Source organism: Podarcis cretensis (genome assembly GCF_951804945.1).
Source record: "Podarcis cretensis genome assembly, chromosome: 6".
NCBI lineage: Eukaryota > Metazoa > Chordata > Lepidosauria > Squamata > Lacertidae > Podarcis > Podarcis cretensis.
The window spans coordinates 97,994,060-98,015,000 of record NC_137175.1 but is presented as its reverse complement, the minus strand read 5'-3'; the positions used below and the strand labels follow the sequence as shown (position 1 = coordinate 98,015,000).

Sequence of the window (20,941 nt, the reverse complement as noted above, 5' to 3'; positions counted from 1 at the left end):
ATACACAGAGCTTCATAGCTTCATCGTACAAAGTCTGGTACCTCGCTTTATTTTAAGATTTTCAGAGACTTTGAGTCTAAAGATTTCATTTTGTACTTGTTATGGTTTGAAGGAATTCTATGAAGATTGTCTATTGCGTATGTATATGGTCATTGTGTTGCCCAGACATTGCTGACGTTCTCTTTGCAACACAGGGTTTTGTTTGGTTACAAAATCCAGAAATGACACAGGCCACGTATGTACCATGCATTCAAAGCACATTTCAAGCACACAATGCCTCCCAGAGAAGCCTGAGAACTGTAGTTCCCTCCCTCACAGGGCTACACTTTCTTTTACAGACTACACTTTGGGGGCAGGGGGAGGCGTGTGGTGTATATGCAACCCCCACGGCTGCCCAGAAAGGTTTGCAATCTTAAACAGGACATCTCAAAGAGAAGTTGAAGGCAGCGTTGCTAAAAGGGGGCAGAGTGGAGTAGGAAGGCTCATGTACTAGCGAAAAGCGCAGGAAAAAGGTCAAACTATGATGTGGCCTTTCTGAGACTTGGAATGAAAATAACGGATTTAAGGGGGCCATGCAAAAATACGTGAGCTCTCTCTTCCACCAGAAAACCTTGGGCACAACAAGGATTAGCTCTAATAAGCAGAGGGCATTTGGGATTTAAAGATTCTGCATGTGCAGCCTGCTGTAAATAATAAGACAGGAGAAAGCGCCTTTCTTGATTCTACCTCACGTGTGCAGGAGAGCAAATATCAAAATGTCAGTGTCAACATTGGAACACCACGGCTTTTTTAATTAGCAAGAGCAAATTACTCCTTTCACATTAGCTGCTAAACCCTTGGCCATGCCACTGTGTTTGCTGATAGCATTACTTCCTATATTCTTCTTACCCTTTGTGGAGGAGGGATCAGCTCAGTGTTACTCGTTCACCACAAATGATCCACAAGAACTGTGGACTTCAACGTGGACTCAGAAAGGACAGAGTGTGCAATCTCATGACATTAACCTGGCACGATGCTCCATTGAACAAATGGATTTACTTCTTGAGGGTGTGACCTCACACAATGCTAATAGTTTGACCACCATGAGAACATGCTGCTGGACAAGATGAGCCTCTGCTGTGATCCTGTTCTTGATCTCACATTCTTGTTTCATTTCTTTGAAAAGCTCCATCTGGAATTAAGTTTTAATGCTGGACCAGTGTGGACCATACCTTTGGGCCAATCTAGTGCGCCACCTGGTGCTTGCTTGCTCTCCCCGAACATGCTGTTTATGGGCAGGAGGCAAGGCGGGTCTGGTGCCAGCCTATGTCTCTATCTGACTTTGGACATGCCATCCCCGTGCAGATGTGTACAGTACACCTAGTGGGGAGGGAAGAGAAGCAGCCTTTGTTCTACTCCATGTGATGGAATTTATCAACCCAAAGAGTTTGCAAAAAGGGTGGGCAATAGTAGTTAGAAGAGTCTTGGAAAATGAGCTGTTGGAGATTGAAAGGGTGTTTGATTCTGGCCACCGCCTTCATTTTTCTGCATTCCCTCAGGGGTGGAGAATTTATTTAGCAGAGACATCAAACCACTTTGGGTTAGGAGACAGCACTGTGCTGCTGAGCACCCCTCATCAGATTCAAGCTTGTTGTTTTAAGTGAGAAATGCCGAGCGGTGCTTTTATCTTATTGCTCAAATAGCCTCCTTGAGTGGACACGAGTGGAAAAATGCTTTTCGATAACAGCCCTGATGCTCCTCTAGATACATACTTTTAAAAGAGTAAAGACAAGGGCACATTGTTACTTGACTAAAGAATGGCAAGAATTCCCAAGCAGGCACAGGATGTGGTCTTGGCCAAGGTAGATCAGGGTGCAACTCAGTAAACTGTCTTCTGTAGAATTCTCAAGATAGCATTCTAAGGTGTGCAAATGGGTCTTTCAGATGCCAACAGTTAAATAGATCACAGTTTGGAATCTTACTTCTTGATCCTCCCTGGAGTTGCCTTTGGCAAAATAGGAAAATGGCATCCCAGCTGATGCCAGTCATGGAGCTTTTGACGACTTCCCTTCCAGTATCTGTTTCTGAGGTCAGGGCTCCTGAGCAAATTATTTGAACAGCCCCATACACCAGTGTTGTCCAGTGGAGGCTGGTGTACATTGGGTGGAAGGTCGGCCAGCCAACAGGAGGTGGAGCCAGAGTCAATAAACCAAACATAGGTGGAGCCAACTATTTCTGGTTTTGCCCCCATTTTGCTGCCTGCTGAATTCTAGAAAGGCAACACTGAGACCGAGGAAGAAGAGGAGGTGCCTGGCAGTGCCTCCTTACTGCAAGGAGGTGGGCATGTGGGGGCTGGTTCAGGGCAGGCTGAGCATGGTAGGGCAGTGCCCTATAAAGCCCAATAGACGAGCCTTCACTGCTGTTGTCTCAAGATTTCAGTCTTGAGTTCTCGTGGCAACACCTGACTTCTTACCCCAAAGATCGCTGCTGAAGCCCCTCTGCCACAAGAAGCCTCTTCCCTTTCTGCCATACCAACTGTGCTCAACAGCCTTCCCTGCTCTCTCGTAGCAGCCATCCCTTTCTCATCATAGCATGTGGGGAAACTCGCTACGGTGACATCTCCCTTTTTAAACAAAGTCAAGGCGACTTAATAGAATGTCAGCTTTTCACAATGGATCTGGTTGTACCTGTGAAATAGTTACAATAGCTTCGACATTATTATGTAAATATATGATAATGCATCGGATGGGTGATGGAAGGGAAGCCAGGACGCTAGCATGCCTACAGCTGCATAGCAGCAACATTTTAAAAAACAAAACAAAACAAAAGAAGGAATCTGCAAAACCTATAAAAAGTAGAAATATGTGCACTGATTGAGCAGGAACAATTACTAGGAAACATGGGTTGTGCCTCGCACAGAGGGCATCATGCAGCCTGCCTGGCTGACATGCCATCTTACCTGCTGAACAGTCTCTCCCCTGGTAGCCTTCCTCACAAGAGCACAGGCCCTCCTGGCAGAATCCGCGCCCGCTGCAGGCGTTGAGGCATCTCAGCTGCCCGCAGTCTTCCCCCACGTAGCCCTCCTGGCAGATGCAAGTCCCGTTGGCACATCTCCCCTTTCCTGAGCAGTCCTCAGGGCACCTGAGCTCACTGCAGTCTTCCCCAGCAAAGCCTTCTTCGCAGATGCATTCTCCATCCACACAGAGCCCCCGGGAGCTGCAGTCGGTGGGGCAGCGGGCCTCTGAGCAATCCTCTCCGCTATAGTCACTGTCGCAGATGCACTGCCCATCAACGCACACGCCCCGGCTTGAGCAGCCCATGGGGCAGAGGGGCTCGGAGCAGTTCTTCCCAGCCCAGCCTTCATTGCAGACACAACCACAGGATTCCAGGCTGAAGTTGCCATGGCCGCTGCAGTGGGGGATGTAATCTAGCTGCCCTGGAAGGGTGGAGAAAAGCACTGCCATTAATAATAGTACTTAGCACACTTTAAAAATTTATCTAATAAATAGAACAATGTTCCCAGGGTTGGGGGCGGGGCTCAGAATTGCAATCCTTATCCCATCTTGGGAAACTAAGGAACCTCTGCCAACTGTTCACCAATGTGAACAGTTTTGCCCCTGTCTATGGGGCCCTGCTTAAAGGTAAAGGTAAAGGTACCCCTGCCCGTACGGGCCAGTCTTGACAGACTCTGGGGTTGTGCGCCCATCTCACTTAAGAGGCCAGGGGCCAGCGCTGTCCGGAGACACTTCCGGGTCACGTGGCCAGCGTGACATCGCTGCTCTGGCCAGAGCCAGAGCCAGAGCCGCACACGGAAACGCCGTTTACCTTCCCGCTAGTAAGCGGTCCCTATTTATCTACTTGCACCCAGGGGTGCTTTCGAACTGCTAGGTTGGCAGGCGCTGGGACCGAACGACAGGAGCGCACCCCGCCGCAGGGATTCGAACCGCCGACCTTTCGATCGGCAAGCCCTAGGCGCTGAGGCTTTTACCCACAGCGCCACCTGCGTCCCACGGGGCCCTGCTTAAAGATGGCTAAAACAAACCCCTGTGTTGTGGGAGCTGAAAGGTGTAATGAAAAGCGTCCCTGCTGTGCCTTTTTGGATCAACCCTAAATACAGAAGAGATGCAATCAATAGAAAAATGAATTATAGGTAAGACACACAGAATGAATTTATGTTGGATAAAAGAGGAAAAAACAGTATTTTTGCAGAATGTGATATGCACATGTCAAATATAGTTTGGAATAAGAGGAAAGGTAGGTTTGTTGACCATATTCAAAATGATTCAATATGGGTTCATAAACATCCCAACATTTCACAGGTGAAAAGAGGGGCACTCTTGTGTTCTTGTCCCAGCCTTGTTCTCACTGCAAAGGAACACAGCTGGAGACTCTGTACTGTTAAATATTTCTGAAGGCTCTTACCTTTCTGAGATACCTGCTTAAAGTGAAATAGCTTGCTCTGCATTCATTTCTCAGTCTGAATGTATGCACTGGGCCATCTGTTTTAATACTTTTTTCCGAAAGATTTTTTAGTAGAATCTCTAATTTCACAATGGGAATTCTGGTTATGTTACGATCAGGTTGTTTAAATTTGTGCATTTGGCAACATTTAATACCTGGATATGTGTGTGTAAAAGGTAAGTTAGTGCACAGGGCACACCAATAATTTCATTATTATTATTATTATTATTATTATTATTATTATTATTTTAAAAAGGCATCACCAGCCTTCGGAAAAAATAGGATTGGTGATATATGGGGGGTGGGGTGGTCAAGGGCTATCACACGTCTGCAGGTAAAGGTGGAACAAATGCCAAAATCCAATTCAGGTTTGACCCCTGGGTCTCCACTGCCGCTTCTCCCTTGGCCTTCTACCCCACTGAAAATGCCATGAAGGACTGTTCCCTGTGGCTTTTGGTGAGCACCATAGGTGTTTCTAAATGAAGGAAAGGAATGGCTACCCCTTCTCATCTTTACTTATAAGCCTAAGACCAAACAGGGCAGGAGGCTGACTTTCGAAATGGTATGGAGGATGCTTCCACATGGCAGGTTGTTTTAGTCTCAGTGCTGCTCACACATCCAGTTTTTTTCACAGCATCCATACAATGTCATCCTCATCAAAATGCCACCCCATATTCTCCCCACCCCACATTTTAATCTGGATTTACTGTTTCTGTAGGTACTTTACTACTTATTGGATTTTCCACAGAAACTGTAAATCCGGATGAAATGAGAAATTATTATACAAGGGGGTGGCATTTTGATGAGAATGATGTGTGCGTGTTGGGCAAAACTTGCATATATAAGCAGCACCAAGTTCCCAATAAGCTGCCGTGTGCAAACACCCTAGAGGGAAAAGAGGGATGAGAAGTTTATGGCATGAGCCTCACACACAACCCCCATCTCCAAGGTATTACTGTTACTGTTACATCAGTTTCTTCTTTCTCTGCCTCAACTTTCACTCTTAAGATTCCTTGTTTCAATTAGCCATTATCTCCTAGGTCTTGAAAGTTCGCAGGTCCTTATTGGACTGGGGTGTGTGTGTGTGTGTGTGTGTGTGTGGGTTAATTGTTTTTAATACTATGATACTTGTTCCAGACCAGGGACCATGAGTGCCTGGCATGTGTATAAGCATAAGCCACTACCTTATTTTTGTGCGCCCCATTTCACACAGATAGTACCAGGGCTGCTCAAATTCAGAATTAAGGGAATTAGTGGGAGATCAACAAAATGTTGCAGCATATCCCTGTCCTGTAAGAGGAGCCTTGCAGTGCTGCTCAGGCATCATCTCAGGAGAAGGGGATTTCAGAAGAGGCCTCTACCATGCTATGTAGAGCTAGAGGGTTCAGATTTTGGGTGCAATCCTATACAGGTCTTCTGAGATGTAAATCCAATTGAGCTAAATGAGGCTTACTCCTGGGAAGATGTGTATAGGATTGCAGATTAAGTCTCTCTCTCTCTCTCTCTCTCTCTCTCTCTCTCTCTCTCTCCCTTTCTCCCCCCCCCCCAACCACAGGCAGAAGTGAACATAGCAAAGGCACCTCAAAATTCCATTTCCAGGCAATGGATTCATAGGATCATAGAACTGTAGAGTTGCAAGGGACCCTGAGGCAGAGGCAGAACTGGCTGCTCTGGCACCTGGAACGGCGCACACGCTGCACACCTGGGGGTGGAGCTAGTCACCCGTGGGGGCGGAGCTAGCTGCCCAGGGGGACGGGGCTAGCTGCTCACAGCGAGCTTCCCAGATGGCGCTGCGGCGATGTCACCCCCCCTCAGGCATGACACCCGGGGCAGACTGCACCTAGCGCACCCCCTTCCTCCGCCAGTGCCCTGAAGACCACCTGGTCCAAACTCTCTGCAATGCAGGAATATGTTGCTGTACCACGTGGGGAGTTTAGTTTTTTAAGATTTCCCGATCTTTATTTTTTTAAATTTTTTAAAATAAATTTTTATTAAAGTTTTAAAGATTAAATAACAATCAAAATAAAGAGGGGGAAAAACAATACACCATAAAAAAACAGAAAAAAGAAAAGAGGATAAAGAACAAGTCAAACCTATACATCACTTACTTACATTCACTTATTTCCTTGACCTCCTCACACCTCCCATTTTTGTATTCTAATTCAATTTGTTATTTCAGCAAATCCTTCCAACCTTATTTTTATCTTAATAATTTGTCTTAATATACTATAATTTTACATTCTCTCTTTCACCAATTCATTTTTACTTAATCGTTTATGTCATTTCTACTAAAACCACATAATTTTCTTTTCCCAACATCTTTCTAACAATCCTTAATTTTGCAATATTTTTGAAGATAAACTTTAAATTTTTTCCAATCTTCTTCCACCAACTCTTCTCCTTGGTCCCGGATTCTGCCAAGATTTCCCTATCTTTATAGGCTCAACCACCCCCAACAGTCTGTAAGTCCTGGAAGCATGCAGATCCTTACGAGACCACTGTATTTGAGATTAAAAATAAATGAATAAACAGTAATTTAAAGGGGTTGGCATTCGACTATGTTTTACACAGAGCAGAGCCATTTAAATTAATGTACGGTAGCTAACTTAGTCATGCATATTACAGTGGGTCTACTCGGAGTAAATCTTAGTTGAATATCATGCTTGGATACAACTGTGTACCTAGGGAGTCCCCTGATAATGTAGAAAAACCTCTGCCTTTTTGTGTCTGGCCTCATCTCCCCTCAAAAACAGTAGGCACTCAGTGAGCTAAGCTTGCTATTAGAGGCAATGATGATGATAAGGATAATGGATAGCCCCTTTTGACAATGCTTCTAAAAGCCCTTTCAAGCTGTTTGCCTCAAGGGTTTTTGTACCTAGGAGTGTTTGAAAATCCTGTGGGAAATTGGGCCTGCTTTCTCCTGAGGTATCCACTGCTGCTTGAACCATGATGAAACTGAAGCCCAAGCCTGCCTGACGATATTAATATTTACACTTATTTTCATAAAGGTGCATAGCAATCAAAATTCAAAGTCTTTACAGCATCCTTTTAGGACACAGGAAGATCTATGCACACTTTAAAAAATAAAAGTTGACAGCTGTTCTGGAAGCCCCTTTGGGTGCGACGGGGAAAGTGGTGCCGCCAGAGGAGAGGCCCGCCCTCTTCCTTCTCCTCCGTTCTCTGTGCTTCCTTGTTTTTAGAGATTTATACCCTACCCCACAGGGAGCTTCCAGGGCAGCTTATGGAGCATCTAAAATTACAATAAAAGCAAATTAAAACAAAATATTAAAGCAACACAAGTCAAAAGAGTGGCATAAAAGCAGTCAGTAGACATAAAACAAATACAAAGCAGCATAAAAGCAAACAGCAGAGGATTAAAAAGGCCCGATAAAAATTAAAAAGCTATTTGCTCTGTGAGAGAAGACCAGTGGTACTTGTGCGTTTTATCCTGGGAGGGCAGTGGTGGGTGAGCTGTATGATTCAGATAGGCAGAGAAGGCAGAGAGGCTTCCGGGTCATGTGGCCAGCAGGACCAAGCTGCTTTTGGTGAACCAGAGCAGCGCACGGAAACGCCGTTTACCTTCCTGCTGGAGTGGTACCTATTTATCTACTTGCACTTTGACGTGCTTTCAAACTGCTAGGTTGGCAGGAGCAGGGACCGAGCAACAGGAGCTCACCCCGCTGCGGGGATTCGAACCAATGACCTTCTGATCAGCAAGTCCTAGGCTCAGTGCTTTAGACCACAGTGTCACCCGTGTCCCTCTCTCCCAAACATACCTTTCCCAAATTGATCCACTCCCCTCTGATGCAGTCACTTTGAACTAAAAATAAAGCAGAAGGGATCTCCTCATGCAATCTGATCTCCTTTGACTTCCCTTAACATTTCAGGTGCTATGGTTTTCTTCTTCATTGGCTTCAAACAGAGCCCGGATCTTGCAAGAAGTTTCTTATCTACTTATTATTTATTTCATAACATCTGTACACCACTTGGTTGTAACCCCCCCAACCCCCCCTCAAAGTGGTTTGCAAAAGGAGAAAACAAGAAAATCAAGAACAATTCCAACCCTACTTTAAAACATATAAAAGTTAAAATACTAAAGCAGATTAATATGACCTTAGATCAACTGGGTAGACTTGTCTAAACAATGATGTTTTCAGCAGGTGCTGATAAGACTACAGTGAAGGCATCTGCTGGATTTCAATAGGTGGGAAGTGGGAGGGCACCACGGTTACCCCACCCCCACCCACCAAGGAGGGAGGAAGAGGGCATGACCTGGGGGTGGAAGCAGAGGAGAGGCTGCCCCCCCCCGGTGCCGCTTCCTGAGGCTGGGATCCGACAGCCTGATGCCAGCCTTGCAAAGCTGTGCATGGCTGCCAGGGTGTGTGTGTGTGTGAGGGCACCCTTCCAACTGATTTGAAGCAGCTGCTTTGACAGCTAGGACTGGGCTAGGCTAGGCTAGTGTAGCCATAGCTGGCTCCCTCCATGCCCACCCCTGCCTGGGCGTGCCCCAATGTGCATATGCCCCAGGCAGTGGTAGCAGATGCTACACCACTGTGTAGTCATGCCAATTCCACCGATCGGAGCAGTTAAGTGGGCCCATGTGGGATAAGGCGATCTCGCAAGTCAACTGGTCCCAAGTGGTTAAGGGCTTCCTATGCTAATAGGAACACCTTGAACCTGGCCTGGTAGCAAATCAGTGCGGACCTCTGAGCACATGTGTTAAATGTTGGCAAAGCCTCACTCCTGTTGGCAATTGGGCTGCTCCGCACGAACTGCAGATCAAGTGTGAGGGAAGTCGCACATTGAGTAATCCAGTCTGGAAGCAAACAGCGCATGAACTAATGTGCTTTTCCAGTCCAGGAATGGCTGTAGCTGTTGAACCAGCTGCAGTTGGCAAAAGGCACCAGAGGCAGATTTCGGGCAGTGAGAGCGGTGCAGACAGCCAAGGAGAGTGCCCAGTAAGCACTTGCCTGGCTTTGAGGAGGAGGCATGAGGGCTCTAGGACCCTGCCAGAGCCTGGCACCTCCTTCCCCAAGGGAGACGTGAGGGCTGCAGGGAGGGCGTCAAATGGCCTTGCACAGGGCAGCATATTACCAAGCTCCACCCCTGAAGGCACTTCTAGCCACTCAAGTGACAGACTTATATCCAAAGCACCCCCAAACTGTGAACCTGCTCCTTTGGGGTGTGAATCCGATTAAGTTATGATCTGATCTAGCTGCTCAGGGTTTGCAGCTGAAATTTTAATTAGCTGACACGTCAGTTGAGCTGTCTTGCAAAGGGCTCTGATTTGATCTGGGAAGTGCAACTCTTGGGCATCTTTTCCCTTAATTATCTCAGACTTTATTATCCTCCAGATCTCTGTGGCGAAATGGAGTTTTCTGGTTCCTTTGCACACTGCCCAGAAATCAAACAGGAGACCCAAGGAGGGTGAAGTTACTAGCAGACCCTGCCTTGCGTCTCTCAAGTTCAGTCTCATATTAGGCAAAGGGCAGGTCACGTGTCGTCGCTTTGCCTCTGGTGACTCGCTCCCAGCAGCCTGTATTCAAACATCAAACAAAAACGACACTAAGTTGGTGAATTTAATGTTGTTAGGTCTCTGGAGCCTCAGACTTTGAGACCCAGGCGGAGGAGCCTGGGAGGCAGGCCGTGATGGTGGCTTAGTGCTCTCCCTGCTGCAGCCAGGAAACAGAACCTGCATCCACAGGAGCTTGGCACAATGCATATGCGAATGAAGTAACAGCAAGAGCTTTTATTAAGCTGAGCAAAGGACAACCTGCAGGGTCCCTTTATGCTAAGATTTTCCCTGAAAGCCGGTCAGGTGCGGAGGCCTGGCAGCTCTTGTGACGGTCCTTCTTAAAGGTCCTTCTTAAAGGCAATGCTGTGCTCGGTCAAGGCAGCAGAATTCATTAACTTGCCGAACGAACGTGGGGCCTGCTTGCTGTGAAAAGAATTAAGTGAGGTGGCGTGAGGAGCCATTGTGTGTGTAGTAGTTTGTGTGTTTGCAGAGTGAGGTGCCTGCCTCAGGTGTCAAATTTTGGCTCTGTCTGTGGTGTCAGCAGGAATTGAAGTCTTTTGTGAGGTGCTGCATAGAGAGAAAGAATTTTGGGGGACACCGGCAGAGAAATGAAACCTGGGCTAGTAGCCATTTTGAGATGCATGCTCCTATTTGCCAAGTGGTTTTCGTCCTATGTTTTAGTCTCCTACATTGTCCTTTTACAAAACATGCAGCAGCAAATGCTGTAGTGTTTGCAGGGAAATGGGTTCCCTTCTCCCCTGCAATTTGGGGACTGATCCACAGTGGTGATGTTTGCAAATGAGGCTGCCAGGTCTAGGAACTCCCACATATTTGTAAGCAAGGATTAATTTTAGTATTTTTTCCATGGCTCTCCCTGCTGGATGTGTACACAATGTGATGGTAGGTCAAGGAGGCAGGCAGAAACTCTTTCAAAAACGCCTCTCTCTTTTACAATATTCCCTCAGGTGTAAAGCATTTTCTGTACTCTGCTTCTCTCTTTTGGGACTGAGATTCATTATACCATTATACCAACAAACCCCTTTGAAAACCAGCTTATTACAATAGCCTGCTGTTTCTTTAGTTTTGAAGAACAGACTTCTAGAGATGACCAACTGAACTGTGTCTTTTGGAAGACTAAACCTGAAGGTATACAAGTGAGCTCCACAAAGCTTTGTACTTTGTTATTCAGATGAAAACCAGTGCTTTCATTATAAATGTTTTTGTTGGTGGTTCCTGACTGCTAAAGATACTCTCCCAGGTGTTTTAACTGTGTGTGCATGCACACACTTCTGATTTCTTTATGTTGGTTTTTTTACAGTTGCTAACGGCCATGTGTATGCTAAGGGACTTATGCATATGCAATTGGATGCAGGATTGCAGCTTCAGAAGATAGAAAGCATTGTATTCTTTGATATATTTCAGGTGCTTTTTGGCCTGGCCTGAGCACCAATTGGGTCCACAAGGCCCACAATTTGGCCTCACTCCCACAAACCACACCCACAGGTAGTGGGGAACTAAGTTGAGAAGCCAATCCTTGCCCAAAACAGGCTTGAAGCCACCAGAGATATTGAAGAAGACCAATGAAAACAGAAACAGGCGTGCAAATGGCCACTTTTGGCTTATTTGGCCCATGTCTGGAATGGGGATCAATCAAGTGAATACAATCTGTATTTGCTGCTGTTCTTGCTTTCAGTCTGCAAGTGATACATGATTGATTACCACTCCCCCACCTCCCACCTCACATTCTGTTTCTTATGAATTAAAATGAATGGAATAATGTAATTTACAGCTAGTGAGACAAAGGGAAGCAGTGCTGCAGTGAGACAAATGTAGGGTGTCACAGGGTAGCCCATCAGCTGAAGTCACCCCCACTCAGTAGAAAGCAGGCTCAATAGAAACCATACTGCTTTCAGATACAAGATGGTTTTTGCAAACTGTTGCCTCACAGTTTTATTTTAAGCTGCTCAAGATAAAGCAATATGTCTTGCTGAGCTTTACTGCTTCTACACTCTGGGTTTTAAAAAAATGTTTTTATTAACATTAAGTCTCTACATTCTGGTTTTGATTGGCTGTCTGACAACAAGGGAGAGACTTCCTCAAGATGTCAAAGTCTCTCTAGGGTAGTGTTTCTCAACAGTTTGAACCTTTCCCTGAACCTTTATCTCCCGGGCCTCCCTAACTCAAGAAGCCCTGTGCGCATGCCAAGCTAAGCTTGGGTTCAGACTAAGGCTGAGCTCAAAATTATTGCTTGAGAACTCTCAGCTCAAATTGGTGCATGCAATCTGGGCTGCCAGAAAAATTGTGTGTGTTTTTAACTGGGCAATAGATGTGGTGGGGATTAAATGAAATGCTACCACTGATATTGTGGCCTCCAATGAATCTTTTGAAGAATTTTGACACCCCATCAGCTTTTGTCATAGTCTTCCTCATATTCAATGCTTCCGAGTGTTTTTGTTACTTGGGGGGGGGGGGATTTTCACTCAACTCCAAATATTCATTCAGCCATGAAGCTAGCTGGGCAAATCATTATTTCACTGCCTAACCCACCTCGCAGGGAAGTTATGCAGGCAACATGGGACAACGCCTCATGCATGCCATCCTGAGTTCTTTGAACAGAGGTTTGGTTACAAACTTGATAAAGGATATAATAAATATGTAAACTTCTGTTTGGCAGATGAATGTGTAGAGATTCTCACACTCAGTCCTGGATGTGCATTCCACTGATTACTGCTTCTGCACTTCTCCATCTCATCCAGAACAGAACTTTAGTATCTCCCTTAGCAGGGAAATGAGCTCCCAACTTGGGCTCACCTTCGACATTTCTCATCTAGGAGAGATGTAAAAGCTCTGTTTCAATTGTGATGGATATATGCAGGGAGAAAGCACAAAGCGTTCAGGTTACCTGGTCCCTCAACTTCTCCATCACGTCTGAAGGATTGTGCATGGAGAAGGATGCTTTCAAGCCTCCCAGATAACAGTAGACATTCTCATGCGTGCATTTTCATTCTTCAACAGATTGCAGTCTGGAATACCCCCTGGACAGCTCAATAGCCAGAATTGTCCCTCTGTTTCTGTCTCACCACTATCAATAAGTTTTAGCTTCTAGTTAGTCATTTCACTAGTGTGTTTGGTGGGCACAAAGTGTGGCCTAGCACAGTGGTCCCCAAACTGCTCGGCCCCAGATCACTTCAAAACTGCTGAGGGTCTTGATGGACCACTTAATGATTATTATTTTTTTGGCTGGTTACAGCAATCGTGATGTACTATGCCAGGTGCTCTATCATTTTAATTGTATTTTTATTGCTTTTTTATTTCTTATACATTGCATTGCATTACAATCTGAATTCCATAGAATTCAAATCATAATACAATAAAATCCAATGCAAGAAATAGAAGAAGCAATAAAATGCAATTCAAAAAATCTATATGAATAGTTAATGCAATAGATGTGCTATCTCCCGACTTCAACTACAAATCCACAGCCATGCTGTAGGCTGTATGAATGAAGCTTGTGGACCACAGGTGGTCCATGGACCACACTCTGGGAACCCCCCACCTAAGAGTCATGCCTAAGCGCATTCAGGTATCTTCCCCCTAAATCAGCTAAATACCCAGTGGCTGAAAGCTGATCTTGGGACTGACCTTCCAAAGCCAGCAAGGTGTGGTATATACCTGAAAGGGGGAGCACAGCAAACTGCCAGTTGGGCACACATCCTGCCCAAATGGATAAGGAGGGTCCACCAATTTTGATCTTTCCATATGATTAATTAATTTATTTTGTCCATGGCATGTCACTAGGCATACCTTTAACTGAGTGGCTAGGGGGCACATACTTGTGTTTTGTTTAGGGTGCTGCGGAAAGAGAGAGAGGTGTAGAAAAAGGAAGAGAAGGAGAGAAAAAACCTGTGGTTTTTTAAAAAACGAAAGTGAATCTAATGTTGCGAGTTAGGGTTAAAACTAGAGCAATTTCCAGGTCTGCAAAGCTTGACGACCTTCCTGGAAATCTGAAAGCACAATGCAGAATTCTGCCTACCCCAGCAGTGCTTGGGATTCCAGCTGTTGTTGGACTACAACTCCCATCACCCCTGATGGGATGTTGGGAGTTGTAGTCGAACAACAGCTGGGGACCCAAGTTTGAGAAACACTAAGCAAATGACTCATAAATTCATTCTTTTTTTATTTGAATTTTCTTAGCTTTCATCAAGACCCCACGGCATCAGTTACTACCTGTGGCTGCATTTTCTTGACAGCAATTGGAGTTGCATTGGTAACGAAGCATGGACACCTCCCTCTCCAGCATCTCAATCCTGCTCAGCAGCTCTTGCATGTCCCGGGAGGAGGCGGTACACTTGCAAGTCTGTTTGGGGAGATTTATCCTGTGGGTGAAGGTGACCTGGCTCTCACTGTCTGAGGTCTGTTCGGTGTATTCCGTCATCCGGTCATCTTCTGAACTCACCTCTGGGTCAGAGGAAGCCTCTAGGGATGTTGCGCAGAGGCTGTCCAGAGGCACATTTATGTTGTATATATGGCTGAAGACCATGGGCTGGTCTTTGATAGGTGCCGTGTAGTTGGTAAAGCCCCCTTCGGCGTCAGTCACCTGTCTTTTGACTCTCTCCGTCATCACTTCCAGGCGGCACTCAAAAGGTCTGAAGATGGACCCTAGCAGCATTAAGTTGAGACTGACTAGAATGTTCCTTAGAACTGCATGTTCACCATCAGCCCCCATTTTCTTAGGGAGGGCAAGAAGCTTCTGTCCCAGCGTTGGAAGGCGGGGTTCTAGTGGAACCTGAAACAAAGCACATGAGGGGAATTTATGAGACTAGTGTTGGAGTAGATCCTAAGAGGATATGATAGATTTGAGGCTGAAATCCTTTGCACAGACAGTAGAAACATCTATGCATGCAAGCATAGGATTAAGTGTGTGTGTGTGTGTGAGAGAGAGAGAGAGAGAGAGAGAGAGAGAGAGAGAGAGGGAGGGAAGGTTGATTGGGAAGAACTAAGCAAAAATGAACAAAACCCATCAATTTTCAATTCACTTATAATCCATAATTAGGAAAAGCGAAGGGCAACAGTTACAATTACAGTCATACCTCATATTACGTTTGCTTCAGGTTGAGCGTTTTCAGGTTGCGTCCCATGGTGACCTGGAAGTGCCGGAAAGGGTTACTTCCGGGTTTGGCCGCTCGTGCAGACGCGCAAAATGATGTCATGTGCATGCACAGAAGTGGCGAATCGTGACCCTCGCACACGCAAACGCAGGTTGCGTTCTGCTCATGTTGTGAACGGGCCTCCGGAAAGGATCCCGTTCGCAACCAGAGGTGCCGCTGTATTATTGCTGACAACTAGTATACCTCTAAGCACTTGCAAAGTGCTTTACAGTCTTAAGAAAACAATGTTATCCTCACTTTCCTAGGAGTAAGCCCCATAAATTAAATGAGATCTCCTTCTGAGCAGAAAATATAGGATTGTATGATATGTTCTCAGGGAACACATAGGCCACACACTGATGTCACAGCACCATGCGGCTAATCAGCTTTACCCATATGATGCCATCTCTGAGGGCAAAGGGAGGATGGATGCTTTAACTGAGATTCCAGCATTGCAGGGAGTTGGGCTAGATGACCCTTAGGTTCTTTTCCAACTACAATTCTGTAATTCTGTGATTCTATGAATTACTCACTTGTGTACGTGTGTCTCAAGTGAAGTTCTTTTTTAAAACTTTAAAAAACATATCACTGCACAAACAGGCATTTTTTTAACAGGAAAGACTTCCCTTAACAACAAAATCAGGGGCCCAGGCGGCAGCCACCCTCCCTGGCCTCCAATGCTTCAATTAAACCTAGAGGAAGACGTCATGAGATAGCTCTTCCTATGGGGCTTTTTCTGATCAGCAGGTGCAGCCAGCTGGGGAGGTTACAGAGCGTAGGAGAAAGGCTTAATGGGAAAATGAACACCCACAGTTGCATCTCAGTGATAAAGCGAGTTCAAATCTACACCCCCTGAAAGTATATGAAAATGAGGCAGAAAAAAAGGAACAGGTGAAGAAAGCTTTCAATAAATTAGAGGAGAGATTTCTGAACAGCACTAGATTAAGGTGATCGTCTTGCCAGATTGCTTGGAAGTTTCACGCCCCCCCCCCACTTTAGTTCTGCTCCGTCGGCAGCACTTAGGTTTCGAAGGCATGCCTTCTGAAAAGAGCTAAACTAATAAGTAACCTTGATAATGAAACAGTCTGCTTAAAAGAACAATTCAACCCTGTAAAGTTAATTGCATTCACACTTACCCTCTCAAACATCAGTAGTTTGATGTTCTCCAGCAGTAACTCAGTGGTATTGGTCTGATGCTCTGAAGCGTCTAAAGCAGCACTGGGGGTGCAATGAGCAATAATTTACTCCAGTTCGCTTTGGTGCATCTGTACAGACCACGATTATGTACCTTGTATCTGAACTTACTGCTGGAGTAAGCTGCAGCTGTTTGAGGTGGAAGGTGCAGCAGACACACATTTCCCCTTCCTTGCTCACTGAAATAGCTCCACAGAGTAGAATATGATAAAGAACTTAGCAGTATTGTACTGGAACAAAAATAAGGACCCCTACTTTGGTCCTGCCGCAAAATGCTCTAATGTACAGGAAGCTGAAGGAGCCTCTTTCGCTGAGACCACAGAGATGCTTAGAGACCTGAGACTGAAGAACCAGGAGCCACAGAGAGTGATGAACAGGATGTGCAGGACCCGGGAGCCAATTAAAAGTCAAGGCTGTCCGAATGATTGCCCAAGACGTGTGAGCACGCATGCTCTTAAGGAGGCAAATCTTTGCGCTTTGATGCCTCGAAGTCAACAGCAGAAACATCTGCCACCTCAGGTGAATGTTTACAGGAGAGCAAGGGACTTGGGTGGGTTGTGTGTTGACAGGAAGGAAAGTGTAGGAAGGGTGGCTCCTGGTTTGAGAGGGCTCCAGGCAGGGTGCCTTCTGGTGGGCTGAATCTGTTGTTGGACCCTCAGAAGTTGACTGGGTGGCTGGGAACTGCCATTTTAATTTCCAGGACTGACCCCTTGCGATGTGATGATGAGGGCATTCTAGGAAATGTTAGACCCAGCTGCCCATGTTCTGCCAGGCTGAAACTTTTTTGAGAGGGGGCAAGGCATGGGTCAGGGGATGATCCTGCCAACTGCCCAAGGATGCCAGATGCTGAAATGAGTCCCAAATGTGGCTTCCTTGCTGCAGAAATCTAAGGTCTATTTCTCACAAAGGGCTTCTCCATCTTGTCCCACCACTTTCCCCCAGGGAGAACCACTCTTTAGCACGCAATCAAAATAAATACTGTAATACTTTCTCAGAGCCCCATGTTACTTTTTTATTGTTATCATCAATGATTGCTACTTACACTGAATATTAATATTCGTACCAGAGGTGCAATCCATTGTCTCTCGAGACAGAGACAGTGGACAGGCCAGTGACAAATATTCAGTGTAATGATAATTAGCAATCATAAAAACTATTATGGTGTCATGGGAAAGTATTATTTAATTCATAACATTTATATACTGCTCGACTTAAAAAAAACAAAACCCTCAAAGGAGTTTACAAAGAGAAAGTAGCTGGAATTAAAACCATCTCTCTGTCGTGAGAGCTGTTTCCTATATTACCACTTAATGTTATTTGTTTCAAGGAACCTGTAATTTGACCCTATTGGTTTCTGACAGTTTCCTTAGGCCTGCAAGCACCTTATGAAAGGGCTTGGCACTCTGCAGTCTTAGGGGGCCAATAGTTTAATGGAATCATCAACTGTGAGGAAAAAACTCCACTTCTTCCTCCCCACAACCCAAGTAGGTAAGGTTCTATTCTACATATATTAATCATCACTGATGAAAGAAAATAATGAAGCGATGAAAATGTGACTTGTGATTGTTTGTTCCAGGCAGGAATGTGCCATTATCTCAGACCATGTAATATTCCCCAGAAACACAGCACTAGTTTGATTGAGGGGCTCCTGCAGCGGCAGCCAGTGCATTAAATATCATTAAACTACACTGCACAATCTTAGGTTTATTTACGTTTGTGTTCAGGACGCACAGATATTGCTTGTTAAAAGTCATTCCACCCCCCACCGGCACACAGAATAATGTGGTAAAGTGTCTTTATTTGCAACTGGGCAACTTTCCATTTTGGTATTGATTTGCAGTCTCTGGGTGGTAAATCCAGACTTCATGGGCCAAATTCCTCCTGCAGCATAAACTCTTTCCTTCAGTGTAGTTACACCAGTGCTAGATTAGACCTGCAGGGTGGTTTTTTAAGTCTGAAGGGGCCTGTTTTGGAGGGGGGGCTGGGAAGGTGCTCATTGATCACATTTCACTCCAATATGTCTGCCTTAAAAATCACAGCAGAAAGTCTGTGCCCGGCAGACAGACAGTTGTGACTCTAGGCTAAGGGAGTCTTATTATTCTTACTACAGCACCGGGCTCAACTTGACTGCCTATTGCTTACCTGCTGCTGGGAAATTTGTCTTACATTTAATTTTCATTGGAAGAGTAGTTTATGGAGAGACCTGTACAGCCTGAATGCAGTTCTTTCAAAGAAAAGTAACTTAGAAACAGGTGTTGCATTTACTGTTTTTCTGCAGCAATTTCATGCTATAGTGCTTTAGTGGGAGCTGGCTATTTGCTTTTGTTCTGATAGCTTGCTGTAATTACTATGTTTGAATTTTCTCTCCTTTTGTATGAGTTTTTCCTCTTCTTGAAGCTAAGGATGGTTAGCCATACTTCACTGCAGGAAAGCACATAATGCTTGGTCAAAATGGTGGCTGATTCCCCCCCCCCATTGACTCTCCTATCAGTTGTGGGGGAATTATTTGCACATTCAAAGCAATATAAGAATCCCTAACTCTGAACTGACTTTACTTCCCCATGTCATGATTTGGCTACTACATAGCCAAATCTGATCAGCGCAGTAGCATTGTGCACAAGTTGTGGGAATTTCACTGTACCTATATTTGTTGGACAACATCCCAAAATATAGGTCACTACAGCTGTTCCTCAAAGGCTGGACAAAAGACGAGAGTCTCAACCTGATGGAAAATACACCCAATGTCAGTGCTGACCTGAACTCAGCGAGTGAGTACTTTAAATGAGGCATTATATAATGATGTAGATATTATTTGATAGTTTTATGTAGTTTGATCTGTTATAACCCACCCTGGGACCATAAGCTGAAGTGGGGAATGCATATATGAATGGATAGATAGATAGATTGTGATTGTTATAATGCTTATTTTGGGATCCATCAATTGCTTCCGAGCAAGGGCAGGATGTTTCAGGGAGCAGGAAAGAAGTCCTCTCCAACCTGGGCTATAAGAAAATAGCAATTTATAGTTGAAAACAAATACAAGGAACTGAATCTAGCACAGAGCAGTTTTGAATCTAGCATGGAGCAGCAACCCAAACGAGTAAAAAAGATATACTGTACAGTACAAGTTTATTTAAAATATGACAAGCTTTTCAACTACATGAACTTATTTGGTCTTACACTTTGCTAGCTGGTAAGCCCCCCTGCATAATTGATCACATAATGGGGCACACCCACACCATTTGAATGGCAATGCCCATAATGTTTTTGTGGGGGCCTCGCTCCCTCAAGAGTTTTATGGGGTGGGGCGAAGGGACCTCGGCTCTTAGGAATTGACGCGTATGCCATGGCCTTGCTGAAGAGGCTCATGTTCTACCGGTAAGTCAGAGGGACAGGACAGAAGTGAAGGAAGAGGACCTAGCATGAAGGGGAAAGTCTGGCTTTCCTGCAAATAAAGTTGGTGTTACACATGAGTATTCTTCTTATTATGCTACCATGGTGATCTAGCATCAATTTATGGACACTGAGCTCTGCCTGGTGCAAATGAGGTGCCTCTAGGCCCACTGACTTTCACGTTGTCTTCCATTGGTGTCCTTTATCTACAGGGGTGTAATTGAGAAATTACTCATCAGCAACAAAGGGTAAGCAACTGCAACTACACACAAAAAGGCCAATGTTCTTACTACTTAGCCAGATTGGCTGGGTGTTTTAAAGCATGAAACTAGAAAATGATCAAGGATAGGGAGAGCTACAGCTAAGTTTTGACTCTCCCTGTCCCATCTTTGTCTGTTCTGACACAAGCAGTTAGAAGCCCCAGATTCTCCTGGAATGAGTCCATGCTGTACCTCCCCTGTTGTCAGCATTGACCCAGTTTCCAGGAAGATGCAATTTCCAGAAGAGAAGAGGCTGGTTGGATGAGGCCCTTTGACCCTCTCTTGCTGATCCAGTTCTCTCTCACCAGCTCAGGTTCCCACAGCCAAGTCCCCCAGACCCATGTTTGCAAAGAAAGATATGCACAATAAGAATGACTCTTCTGTGGACATTTGGTTACAATTGTTTAAAAAACTGGTGTACAAAGGATACACACAGTCAACAATACCCTTGTCGTATACCTGGGGTTTCCTATTGGTGTGATCACAGGCAGAGGGAGATATGGCAATGGGAGGAGGACTGGCAGGGTAATGAGGTGAGTGAGGATTAGACAGTTAAGAGTCTTCCCCCTCTCTGGTCCCCATCCCATCCAACAGGGGTTATGTTTTTCTGTCAGCCAGTCTTCTAGCCTTACAGCACTGCTTTGTAATGCCAGGTAAGGCAGCACCATAGTAAATCCTCACTTGTCCATGATTTGGATTTGTGAGCTGGGTGGAGTGGATCTTACCCAGTGCTGCCTGCCTGAGCTTGTGGTAGAGCACCAGCATCAGCGTTGAGGCTTGGAAGGGGGGACATTGCTGTCATCCTTAAAGATTCCAACACTACCACCTGTCTGCTTTGGGATTTGAGTGCTTGTACCTGATATTGAGTCAGGGAGTCAGAACAGGGATGCTGCGGATATCAGGACACACTTTACAGCAGTAACATGTGAAATTGCCTTGTATAATTCATAACTATTTTCTGTTCCTTGCACCCATGGGAAATGAAGTATCTT

The 20,941-nt window shown here is 45.3% G+C and overlaps 1 protein-coding gene across 1 annotated transcript in view; it reads right to left on the bottom strand.

Annotated features, from left to right (window-relative positions):
• The window catches only part of TNR (tenascin R), a 191,315-nt gene that overhangs the window by 66,717 nt on the left and 103,657 nt on the right, over nt 1-20,941 (bottom strand). The window contains exons 3-4 of the mRNA XM_079981098.1: nt 14,183-14,741; nt 2,939-3,415 (exon numbers count right to left, since the gene is read on the bottom strand). Coding sequence (XP_079837224.1) covers nt 2,939-3,415; nt 14,183-14,681 — 976 coding nt within the window. The 5' untranslated portion in view covers nt 14,682-14,741. The remainder of the gene's footprint in view (nt 1-2,938; nt 3,416-14,182; nt 14,742-20,941) is intronic.